Source organism: Oryzias latipes, chromosome 4 (genome assembly GCF_053564925.1).
Source record: "Oryzias latipes strain Hd-rR chromosome 4, Olatipes_Hd-rR_3.1".
In the NCBI taxonomy this organism is placed as follows: domain Eukaryota; kingdom Metazoa; phylum Chordata; class Actinopteri; order Beloniformes; family Adrianichthyidae; genus Oryzias; species Oryzias latipes.
The window spans coordinates 27,059,570-27,072,068 of NC_136240.1; the positions used below are offsets into that span (position 1 = coordinate 27,059,570).

Consider the following 12,499-nt stretch of genomic DNA (forward strand, 5'->3'; position numbering starts at 1 on the left):
AGTTGTACAAAAATGTTATGGTTTTTTTTTACTCTAGAAGGTTTATGTTTTAGGATTTGTTTGTAGTTTTTACCACTTTTAACCACTCTTAGCTATTATTTAGTGTTTTGATATATAATTTTTTCAAAAGTCGAGCATTTTGAAATAAAAACAAACATCTGTTGAAATTGAAAAATATACTTTTTGTCTTTCTCTTCTTAAAACTGTTGAGGTAGAACAGAAAATGGTAACCTCTGTGTGATACATGACTCAAAATGCTCTGAAACAAAGTTGAGAGAAAGTTCCTCGTTCTGTCGAAGAACTGGGTTCTGTTTAGTCCTGAAGGTTTTAGGTTACGGCTTTTCTGCCTCAGTGAAAAGTAGCCATGTTACGTCCTGCAGTGATCCCTCCCTTTGAAAGTAAACAGTTCTCCATTCGTTGCTCATGGTGTGGTGTGACCTGCATGCTTTGTGCATTCATCAGGTTGGAGGCTAAACTTTTTGGAGCAGCAGTGAGTCACACAATAAAATCTGCAGGTTTTGTCTGACAATCTGATGGATTTTGCAGCTGCAGACCAAAAACAGGAAAATGTGTTTCTCTGTCATCTTATTGGATCCTTCAGGAGCTCACCCTCTCTGTCTGCCAGCTGTTTGACTCGTATCGCTTTTCTTTCTGTTTCCTGACACGGAACCAAAACGAAAGGGGGAACATCGCCGAGTTCATCCGAGGTCAGGCTGCTCGCTCGTACAAACTCTCTGCTGTGCTTCATGCAAAACATCTGGAGCAACAATTTGCTTAATAAATTTAAACAACACATGACGTAAATACTTTTATTTTAGCTTGGTTTGACCAAGGCTAAAATCCCTCATCAAAACTTTGAATTTGGAGATCCGTCAATGTTTTTTCTCCTATGAAACAGTTGTACCGACACACAAAAGCTTTGCTTCGTCTGTCTGCTTTTCTCTGTAAACAACTCTCCTCTGTAAAAAAAACCCACTAGGATTTGAAAGGTCTTGTGAGCACAAGAGCAGAGCACAGGCTTTAAAAGCATCATAAAGTGAAGGAGACAAAAGGCTGTAAAAGCAGTTTGAAGCCATTATGGACAAGAATTAACTGCACCGAACAGCGACTGCCTGCAAAAAAGCTGCAATAAAATAACAACAAAAGAAAATTTTTTAATTTTGCATTGTTTGTTGTTGCTGAAGTGGATTTTGTAGGCGATATGTTATTATTTTTATTTTTTCTGTTCAGTTTATTACAAAGCGGCAGTTGAGGTTTCCTCAAAGTGCTACTTATAAAGCTTATTAATTACGTTTGGTATCATTTAATTGAGTCCATGTTTGCAGTGCTGATTGTGATTTTTTTTTAAATGTTCTTGTTTTGCCATTTCTACAATGTAAACAAGATGCTTTTTAAACTATGCTGACATGCATCAATCAGCCTCTTCCCTCTGGGCCCTTTCAGTGACTCTTATGCATCTGCATGCACTGACCTGCTTCCAGGGGTATAGCACCATGCATCTTTGCAGAGCCTGTTCATATAATACTAGTGGATGGCTGTAGATCCATGCAAAACTTCCACTGCCTTCAAAAACAGATGACACTTTAGAGCAGAATGAACTGTGGAAGTCTAAAATGTGTTTATTGCAGACTTTAAGTCAAGAAAAGATTTTAAAAAACTCCTGGGAAGAAACCCTGTTAAGGATAGATGTTAATTTGCTAGCTGAGAATGAGTTTTACAAGTTTTACTATTAAAAGCTGTGTTGTATAACATTTATTCCTACGTATTAGTATCGAACTAAACTACCAGATCTGCTTTTATTTTGAAAGGATAGAGATGAAGATTAAAAAAAACACAATCTGATCAAGTTAAGCAACATTTATTCTCAGTTCTTCTTTTGAGGAATAAGTTTAGTGAGTTTACAGACTATATGCTGATGTCAGAACTTTGCATGATTGGGGGGGTAAGTGCAAAAGGGTTGATCAAAAGAAAGATGAAGCAGAAAAAAGAGAAATTGAGAAGATCTATAATATAAAATGTTTTGTTTGCTGACAGTAAAACAGCTGTATGACTCAGAAAATGAACAAAGTAAAAAAAAAGGTTTAAAAAAATCTTAAAGACTCACTCCAATAAAATTTTTGTTTTGGGTGTTTATAACATGATCTTGTGGCATTTTTCTCATGATGGAGAACATATATGTAAAGAAAACCTCGTCTGAGCTGGAATCTGGCTCAAAACTGCACAGCTGGATAGTTCTGATATTGCTTACCATATATGGTGCACCAGTAATTTTAACTTGGGAGTTGGGAGCTAGTAAGATAGCTGTAAACACAGAGCTCTTAGAAACGGTGATGGAAAGAGGGGATGGGGTTAATCCATGCTAACGGATTATAAACAGAGGCAACCAGAGACAAATTTCTTATGAACTGCTGCCGCTCTGCAAAAAACTATGTCCTAGAAAACGACACGCTTTTGGCTAAAAATGGCATAATCAGAATTAAAATACCACTGGGAACGCTTTTAAAATGGATCAATAGATGATCGGAGTGGGACTTTAACTGCTGATAAAATATTTCCTCATGCCAGAAATTTATGGATGACTTTGGACAAATGTGCACATGCTTTGCACAATAACAACTGACAGGATGAATTCATATAAAAAAAAATAACTTTTTAATAAAATGTCTCAATTTTCATTGAATGTTTTTTTTTCATGAACATTGATAAAAAGTTTATGAGTGTGTAGCTCCTGAGTGCCTCGCGCTCTCAAAACAATAGTGTGGTTTCATCCTTTTTTTTTTTTTTTGTCAGGTTCCCCATCGCTATGAACATTTTCCTTTTACTTTAAGGTTCACAGACCTGCCTTTCTATATGGCCTCTTATCTAGTGCTCTAATTTTAGTCCAATATCAAGATTTTCACCCAAAGAAAACTTAATCTCTTGCATTGTAGCTTGTAACAAAGAGCTCCTTCGTTACTTTATTAAAGTTATGGTACGTGGGCACACAACATGTTAAAAAGTAACATTTAAAACAGGAATAAATTGCACATTCTTTAGGTTTGAATGGGGGTTTATTAGGGTTTGCATGATTTTATTTTTCCTGTGTGGTGTGTAGATGAATTGGCAGCTACCTGGAAGAAAGGAATATATAGTCTTCATTATAATTAGATCAAGGTGTGACTGCAAGATGTACTCACCTGTGTTTGTCTTCCCCAGAGTGCTCCGGCAAAACCCTTCCCCTAGGAACAGAGCTATATTTAAGGTTCTGGGAGAATCTATTCAGAGGCCTGAGGGGGGAAGTCATTGTATTTGGGCAATATTGTTTTAATGTTTCTACTTGATATTTTAAATTAGAGTAATAAAGATGAATTGGATTTTAGAATTTATATAAGGAATTTAGAGTAAAGAATTTAGCCTTTTTATATGAATTGTAGATTTCAGGAAAAGTAAACCTCCCTCCAGGAAGGAGATGGTATGCTTAATTAGTATTTAAACCACCTGTATTTTTAGTGGCGAACGCCTCTTTGGTTTGTGAATGTGTTGGTGCCAAGTCAGAGGAAAATACCTATGGAAGAATAAAGATCTTTACTAATTTAACCTGACCTCTGAGAACTTCCTACACTCCCACTGCTCAAAGGCCAGCCAGTGACATAGCTCATCAGCTAATAAAAAATAGTGGTAAGTTTTCATTTTCAGTATGCAGTGTACTTTTTTGTATGAGTTGTGTAGCTTTAGGCAATTTTTAATGTTTGCATCTCCATTCAGAGCCTAAACTTTGGGATGTTGGCATGGCAGCATTCTCTAAGGGGTGAAGTCCGACTGTGCAAATTAATGCTATTCACACGTAGCCCCATGTGTAAGCCAGTTTTAGAGATACAGAACAACTTAACTTTAGACGAGCATCATTCTTCTGTGATGAATAAATAGTGCAGGGCATACCAACAGGACCTTCATCTTAATAATAAAACAACCTGCTTGTGTGCACAGTGGGAGCCAACATGTCAGTGCTTGTTTTCATGTTTCCAAACACAGCAAGGGGCAGTACATTCAAAACAGTTTCACTACAGTCACACTTCAGCGTAAAATACATTTTACCACTGTCAGAAACACAAAAGCTAACTCCAAGTGTTAAGCAACAATCATGCACTGAATTACCCAAGACACAAAGCAAGTCGCTGCAAGGCAGAAAATTGCAGGACAAAGACTCGGGCCTGGCTGTGACACATCTACAAGGGTGTCTTTGTGTGTTTAGAGGACAAACTGCAGGTCGTTCCACTGCAAGTTTCATTATACTGTATGTCAGCTCAGACAGAAACTTGCAGCACATTTTCATGTGAGAACATGCTATCCTCACCAACTTTCTGACTGAGGTTTCCTCTGAGTTTTCCAGCTAATTCAACACTCGTCTGCTAAAAGCTACATGCCTTCTTGAGTAAACACCACAGGACAATGGATACTTCCTTCAACACCTAAAGAAAAATTCAAAAAACTTCCTTATTCTCATAATTCCACTTGATCAGTTAACCAAATTCTTACTTGTAGTATGCTACATAGAAAAGGAGGTCTTATACCTTCAGAGCCACACACTGCAAACTCGTCAGACTCGTCTAAGTAGGTCTAAACTTCTGTCTCTGACTCAACTCTGACTGCTGCTTAAGGAAAAGGGCTTAATGAAAGCAGGAGTGTGGTAATTTTTCCAATCGTGTAGATTTATGTGGAATCACCGCCCATGAAGTCATCGTGAACATGACAACAATGAAGGGAATAGAAGATTATGCGAAAACCTTAGTAATTCCTATTTCATCATCCTCATAGTCATGTTCATTCAGCTGAGACAGTTTACTAATGCTTGTGTGTGTGCATGAGTGAATGGGATTTTTAAAGGTGTATGCCATTTATCTTTTACAAATGTAGTTTTAATGAATAAACAATAGAAAACCAGCAATTCAGGTAATTTTATATTAAAGACCCACTCCAATAAAAAATGTGTTTTGGGTGTTTTAATATTCTTTATTTCTACATTCAAATTATTGTGAATTCAGAAACCCCGTTTTGAACACAACACTACAAGATTCCGTTACATCGCCTGGATTGGCGTCACCGGGGCCAAACACTGGAGTCAGGCCTGGGGTTGGGGCTCGCAGGCAAGCAATCATTCTACCGTGGGCCCACCACCTAAAGGAGAGCTAGAAAGGGATCGGTGCAATCTGATTTGGATGGTCCAAACCCCGGACATGGAACTTCACCTCTCTGGGAGGGAAGGAGTCTGAGCTTGCGTGGGAGGTTGAGAGGTACTGGCTAGATATAGTTGGGCTCACTTCCACACACAGCCTGGGCTCTGAAACGCAATCCATCAATGGGGTTGGACTCTACCATTTTGGAGTTGCGCAGTGAAAAGGAACGGACAGGTGTGGGCATATTCAGCCCAGCCGCCAAGAGATGGAGCTCACCCTGGTGGATGCGAGGTTCGTGTCCCTACGCCTACGGATAGGTCTCTGACTGTGGTTTTGGCCTATGTGCCAAACAGCAGTTCAGAGTACCCGGCCTTCTCTGTGTCTCTTGGAGTGGTACTAGAAAATGTCCCAACTTCAATGCCCACGCGGCACCTAGAGGGTAATGATGGTAAGGAAGTCTAAGCAAACACCATGTTGCTTAGACTTCTGACCCCATGACCCAGTCCCGGATGAATGGAAGAAGACAGATGGTTGAATCAGGAGCAGATGAAAAATTGACATTTAAAAAAGAATGTATTTGTTATGTAGAAAATATTCAAGGGAGGCTACAATCTCCCTGCTCCACTTCATTCTGATACATCCACTTGTAGACAAATAGATCTGTGTACGTCTTCATTTTACCTTGTCTGAGCTGCCAACTGACTTAAAACTGTACAGCTGGATAGTTCCAATACTGCTCGACCATTTTTGTTGCTAATGTCAGGTTAGGTTGAGGACATAAAGTCTGCCCAACCCCCAGCTGAGGACAAAGGACCCGAAACCATGTAGGCTAAGTTGAAAATACCATCCAGTTTCAGGTCTGACTCCTCCCCCATGACCACATATATTAACAGCTAATTCAGAATTGACAAAGACTTTTGGAAAAGACGTGAAACGTCTTCTAACTTTAAAAACTAAGTCCAGATGACAACTCCTAAACCTACTACTATAATGTGGTGTTAATGTTTATAAGGGGGTTACCATACAGCGGTGTTTGGGTTGTATGAAGCACCCTGAGTTATTAAGCTGCTGGAACCCTACAGGAAACCAGCGGGCAGTGGTGGAGTAATAGCCCTGAGTCATTCTAGGCGACTTCCTCCCTACAACCTTTATATGGTGGCATTTGAGGGAGTTATTCAGAAAAAATCTTCAATTTAAACCAATAAAATATATATTTTTTAAACGGATTTCAACATCTGTATTTGGGGTTTTAAAGTCTCTCTCTGATCATCTTTTGATCCATTGTAATTGCGTTCCCAGTGGTCTTTTAGTTGGGATTATGTCGTTTTTAGGCAAAATCAAAACGCCAGTGTGGTTTTCTGTGGCTCTAGAGCAGCAGTAGTTCCCTCACAACCCCAACCTCACATTAGCATTAAAAAAGGTGAACAATATTGGAGCTAGACTGTCCTGACTTTCCATCATTTCTAACAACACTCTTTCGCGCTTATCTTACAGCCCCTCATATTACATTAGCAGTGCAACAAAATTGGTGAGCAATCATCGAGCTATCCAGTCGTACAGTTTCCAGCCAGATGCCAGCTCAGACGAGGAAAATGAAGACGTTAATGTACCTATTTGTCTGCAAGCGGATGCATCAAAATGGAGCAGAGAGGCGAGACTTTGGCCCACCTATCACAGTTGTTGCGTCACAAACCTGAGCTTTTTCAAGTTTTAACCTTAAATTATTTAATATTTGTCCCCCTTCAAGAAAAAAATGCTACAAGAACATGTTAAAAACACTATTTTCATTTCAGTGGGTCTTAAAAACATTTACTTTTGTTTCTAGTCTCCTCATTTGGTTTTATTTTTCCACGGAGGAAGGTTTCAGCCACAGACTTGAGGTCTTTGTTTCTCTGTGGACTTCCGAGCAGCAGACGTGAGCAAACAGCAGGTGGACTTCAAGCCAGCGAGCCTGAGAACCAGATTCCTTTCAGCTTCTCCCACCAATATTTTAATGATTGTGTAATGGCAGCTGGAGGCAGCAGGACATAAAATTACATGTGAACGACTAAAAGACCATTTTGATTTTTGCCATCAAAGAAAAAGAATTGAAATACATGTTAACAAACTTCCATTCCTAAAATTGACAAGAAAATTGTTTTACTAACTGTAAAGAATCTGCTTTTTTCTACACCCCAGAAGCAAAATAAATATTTTGTTTTCCCTTTGATTTCCCTGGAACTTTGATTATTGACATCACTGCAACCTAAATAGAGTTTCAAAAGAGAAGTTGAATAAACTTTTAGAGACTTTCATCGATCTCTGCACTATCTTCACACCAGGCTCTGAAATGCGTGTTCAAGCAACCACTTCCAATGAAAAGTCCATGTAAACTTGTGTGTGCCTTTCAGGCTTCTGTGTAAGTCTCGCGTTCACATGTTGCTACGCAAGTTTTTAAGTCTGTTTTCGGGCCATGTACAAAACTTGCAGCCATTGAATGCATGTCAAAAGTTGAACTCTGACCAATCAAGCACTCAGATTTGCTAGTGTCGACTGGTTCCTTTTTCAAAACATGTAAGTGCCAATCTTTTGAAAACAGATCATGGAGAAATTAGTTGTAGCGGTTTGTGCCCAGCTGGAATTTTATGACACCAAGTCTTTCGTATATCAGAATGGAGCTTTGAAAGAAAAAGCCCGGAGTGAGATTTGATGGTTCTCACCAAACCTCTTCCAACTGTGAGTAAAAATCGGGTGGCAACAGTCCAGTGTAAACACTGGATGGTAAAAGCACAATCAAGAAGGCTCAGTGTCCAAAGTGAACTACATTAGTTTACGTCCAGCCATCATGCAGATTATTGGCTGAAAAACAAAATCCAATATTCATAAGGATGTCTGCTCTGGCAAACATGTTGCATGAATATTATGCACCATTCACACGTTTCATAGCAAGAATGTTTGTCTACAGTTGGAGCAATCCAATAGCTGCAGAAGTTGGTTACTTTCCACAACTTTTCTCAGTCATGTTTTCCGGCTCGTGAGGATTCTTAACAACTTTTATGTTTTTGTTGTTGTTGAGGTTTTCTTCCAAACAGACGCAGAGGCTAGCGACAGTGTCACTGAGTCATATTTTGGAAACTCACTTTTAACCTGGCTAAAGCAGGTAGATGGGGGAGTTTTAGTCTCACATGGTGGTAGTTATATTTTGATCTTCTTTTGCGCCAAAATTACAGTTTCTGTAGCAGTATCTGACCACCTCTGACTCAAATGGGACTTTGTTTTAGCTGAACACTTATTTTCATAGGGACTCTCACATGCAGGGTAGGGAGCGGATCATCATCTCCACCCAAAAATATGAGTCCATGTGGACCACACCAGCAGTCTGCTTTCAATCCAAACTAGCAAAGTACGTCAATGTAAGCTGCTGAAAACAAGTGACATCAGAGAGGAAAAAAAGGAGTCCTTTAGAATTTCACCATTGAGTTGTGGGTGTTGGTCGAGTGTAAGCCTGTCCTCACTTTCCTTCACTCTTTTTGTTTACACTCTCTCCAGCTAGCTTACAGCCCCTCACGTTACATTTGCAGTGCAACAAAAGTGGCGAGCAATATTGGAGCTATCCAGCCGCACAGTTTAGAGTCAGATGTCAGCTCCTATACAAGTAAAAAAAAGATCTTCATGGATCTATTTGTCTGCAAGTGGATCATCAGAATGGAGCGGAGCAGGGAGACTTTGGCCTGCCAGCATTTTCTTCGCTACAAACACAATCTTTTTCCAATGGTATTTTTTCGTTTGCTCCTGATTCACCATGATTTGAATAAAGAAATGCTCATACATGCAAATTTACGCTTATTTGCTTATATCATGAGAAAAATGCCACAAGAACATGTTAAAAACACTAAAAACACAGTTTTCATTGGAGTGAGCCTTTAAAACTGTGCTGCTGTCAGCTCATGAATCCTGAAGGGCCTCGACCCATCCTACAAACTGCCGAACACTCCAACTCCCCTCATTTGACTGCTGGACACTGACAGGCAGGAATGTCTTCAGCATGAGAAATGGATGCGGAGTAAGTGGCAGCCAGGAAAAATTGACAAGCTAACCTAAAAAACCCAGATGAGTCCTGGAGCAGACAGAGCGGCATCATGAGCTGCAGGAGACATTAAAAGCCCCCAGAGGGACCCATTATAAACCGAGAGTCTGAGCTCAGCTCCAGCGTCAAATATGCTGTCAGCGTGAGGCGCATTACAGGAGCGCCTCACGCTCAGACCTGAGATTGTTTTATCTTTCCAGTGTGAACACATAAGATCTGTAACCTGTAACCACGGCAACAGCAGAGGAAGCAGCTGGAGACGACACCAAATTTATTTTTTTCTCACAGAGAAATATCTGCAAACTCAAACCAAACCTTTCTGCACTTCCATCTGCCTTTTTAATTTTCCATTCTGCTTTGCTTCTATTTTCTGTTTCTGTTCATTTTGTTTACAGCACCTAAGGTTGAGGATGACCTGAGCCATGCAAAAAGCATGAATTTAGGGGTTAAACTTTGAGCAGGGAGGGTGGAACAGAAATACCAGCATTTTTTTTCTTTTAAGCAAAAATATGGCAGATATCTGAGGCTCTGTGGTCTGCACGGTCTATTAGATGATGCTGCTGCGCTGCAGGAATGCTCTGCTTTTTCTCTTCAATACACTGAGATATATTTTTCTCAAATAAATACAAAAAGGGACATGAGAGATACAAATGAGGTGGAGAATATGAAAAAATAATAATAATAATAATAATTTTAAAAACCAAGTTGGTCCCTGAATGCTTCAGGCGGTGTGGGCCTTCATAGTAATGGGTGGGGTTCGGTGTGGCTCCAGTTTCAACACCCAGTGACACTAAAGCACATTTCTGAGTAGATATGACGTCCTACACCCATCTGAGGTTTATAAATTTCTGTGTTTCAAGTTTTTATAAAGAATTTCAGCAATTATGCAGGCATTGCCACGCCCAGATTGTTGACATGACAGCATGACATGTCATGCCACTCCTTTCAGCTCGGACAATCGTTCTTCACAGTGGCTCGTGTTTGGATCTGATGATGCTAGAATAATGAATGTTTTGTTCTTATTATATGACTGGAATCTTGACAAGCAGAATCATTTCCAGTTTGGGAGCATTCTTGAATACGTTCCCTCCCAAAGAGAAAATACTCTTTGTATACATTCTGGGTCAACAACAACAGTCAGACATTTGCAGTGCCCAACCCCGTCTTAAAACTCAATTTATCAGAGATTTAATGCAAAAAGCGAGCCAAACATGGCCTTAAAGATAAGCCCTATACCTACTTATAAGACCTCAATAGATGGATGTGAATGTACTTTTAAGGATATGTATCCCTTTTATTTTGAATAGTTTATTTTCCAATCAAGTTACAACTAATCATCTTAAGTTTGATATCTATTTCTCTATATATACATATGTATGAATATCTCTTTGTTTACCTTTAGAATTGTTTTTTTGGTTGATTGCTTGAAATAATTCAAATTCTAATCCAATCCAATCCAAATCACATTATAATTCAAATCCAAATCCAAATCCAATTCAAATCCAAACAAATGCAAATTAAATATAAATCCCCATCCAAATTCAAATCCACTCCAAATACAATGACAATCCGAACTCAAATTCCAATCCAAATCTAAATCCTAATCCAGTCCAAATCCTATTTCAATCCCAATTCTACTCCAAGTCTAAGTCCAATTCAAAGTCCAATTTCAATTTCAATCCAAATCATAATATTACCCAAATGTTTTTGTTGTTTTCAAAATATGAGTACAGTATTTTACGTAGGTGTTTGTGTCAAAGAATAAACTGCCCTTGATGAAGGTCAATTGAGGACTGGGAGTCACAAATGTAAAGTTCTGCCAACTCTTTGGACTTTACATTTTTGTTTAACATGTTGGAGAACCTGAGATAAATATTCACACAAGCTTTGACATTAGATGTAAACTACATCCCCAAGCAGGCTTCACCTCTACTCAAATCCCTCTGATTGATTTTGCTTTTTTGCTTTAAGTAGACCAGCAGATCACAAGATCAGGTTTCACTGCAGCTGAAACTAGCAGGAGCCACAGGAAACTTGTTTTCATCTCTGTGGGATCCACAGCCCGAACACCTGTTGGCTGGTGTACCTGCGCAGGAAAGGCTGAGGGAGGCGCACAGCTGCTGCTGCCTGTTTGTCACCTTCCGCTTCCCCGCAGGACTGGATCAGCTGGAGTGACCCGATGAGCCCTGCAGACAAACTGGGCTGACTGACAGCAGCCCTCTGACTGCTGTCCCATCAAAACGCCACCGGGAGGTCATGTCGTGTCCGTGGAAGAGTACAATGCAAACCAGACGGACAGGTTTGAGCGCCGCTTGGCAGAAACTCAAAAAGAAACCTCAGGATGTTTCTCTTACGGAACTCCAGACTGACTCGTTTGTAGTGAAAAATAAATAAACGAACACATCATGCAGCTCAGAATGTCAGTTTCTGCTTATGTTCATATTTTTAAAAACCGCTTTGTTTTCTTAGACTATTGTGCTTAAATCCCCGCTTAACGCACAGGCATCACCCCGCCCGACAGACGCACAGACTGAGCGCGCGGTGCGCACCGCCGCCGCGCTCCTCACCAAAGACTTTTACCTCGGATGTAGTTGGACTTGGCTTCATCCAGCAGGCTGGACGCGGAACCCCCCATGGTGCTGCTGACAGGCAAGGATCCACAGGTACTTTCAGTCGTCAGGTACAAGCGGTGTCACACCGATGTGCCGCGCGCTGCGGAGGAGGAGCAGGAGCACACCCTCCTCCTCCTCCTCCTCCTCTTTCTCCGCCTCGTTCGGTGACGCTCAGCCACAGATCCCATTCTTATCCCTCAAGGCTCCTGATGATTGACTTAAACACTTTTGACATTCAAAATATATGAACATAGAGAAAAGTTCCCACAACTCAAGCCTCCTCCAGCTACAGGCAATGCTAAAGCTGAATTCTGGAGCTGATGAATGGAACATAGTATTCTGTGCCATTACAGCTTTGTAACTTCAAAAAGAAAAGATCATTTAACATGTTATTATCATTTAATCTGAAAGATACAATAAAAATCTATATACTGGTGTAGCACGGGATATTACAGTGTAATAACTATGACCAGACTCTTGGAATAAGACAGCAAAATATCCACCCTGTTACTGAACATTCCCAATTTTTAGTCATGTGCTGGAAAGACATTCTGATTGTTACATTTTATAATAGTTTAAAAGTCCCTTACTTCACTGAGCAAGTTTTTAAATAAATGATTTCTTAAAGAATGTACTGTTTTGGAATAGGATACATGTTTGTTTAAAGT

At 39.9% G+C, this 12,499-nt stretch overlaps 1 protein-coding gene across 1 annotated transcript in view; it reads right to left on the minus strand.

Annotated features, from left to right (window-relative positions):
• The window catches only part of niban1a (niban apoptosis regulator 1a), a 29,846-nt gene extending 17,849 nt beyond the window's left edge, over nt 1–11,997 (minus strand). Inside the window, exon 1 of the mRNA XM_004068241.5 lies at nt 11,800–11,997. Coding sequence (XP_004068289.1) covers nt 11,800–11,854 — 55 coding nt within the window. The 5' untranslated portion in view covers nt 11,855–11,997. The remainder of the gene's footprint in view (nt 1–11,799) is intronic.
• Nucleotides 11,998–12,499: the final 502 nt, after the last annotated feature.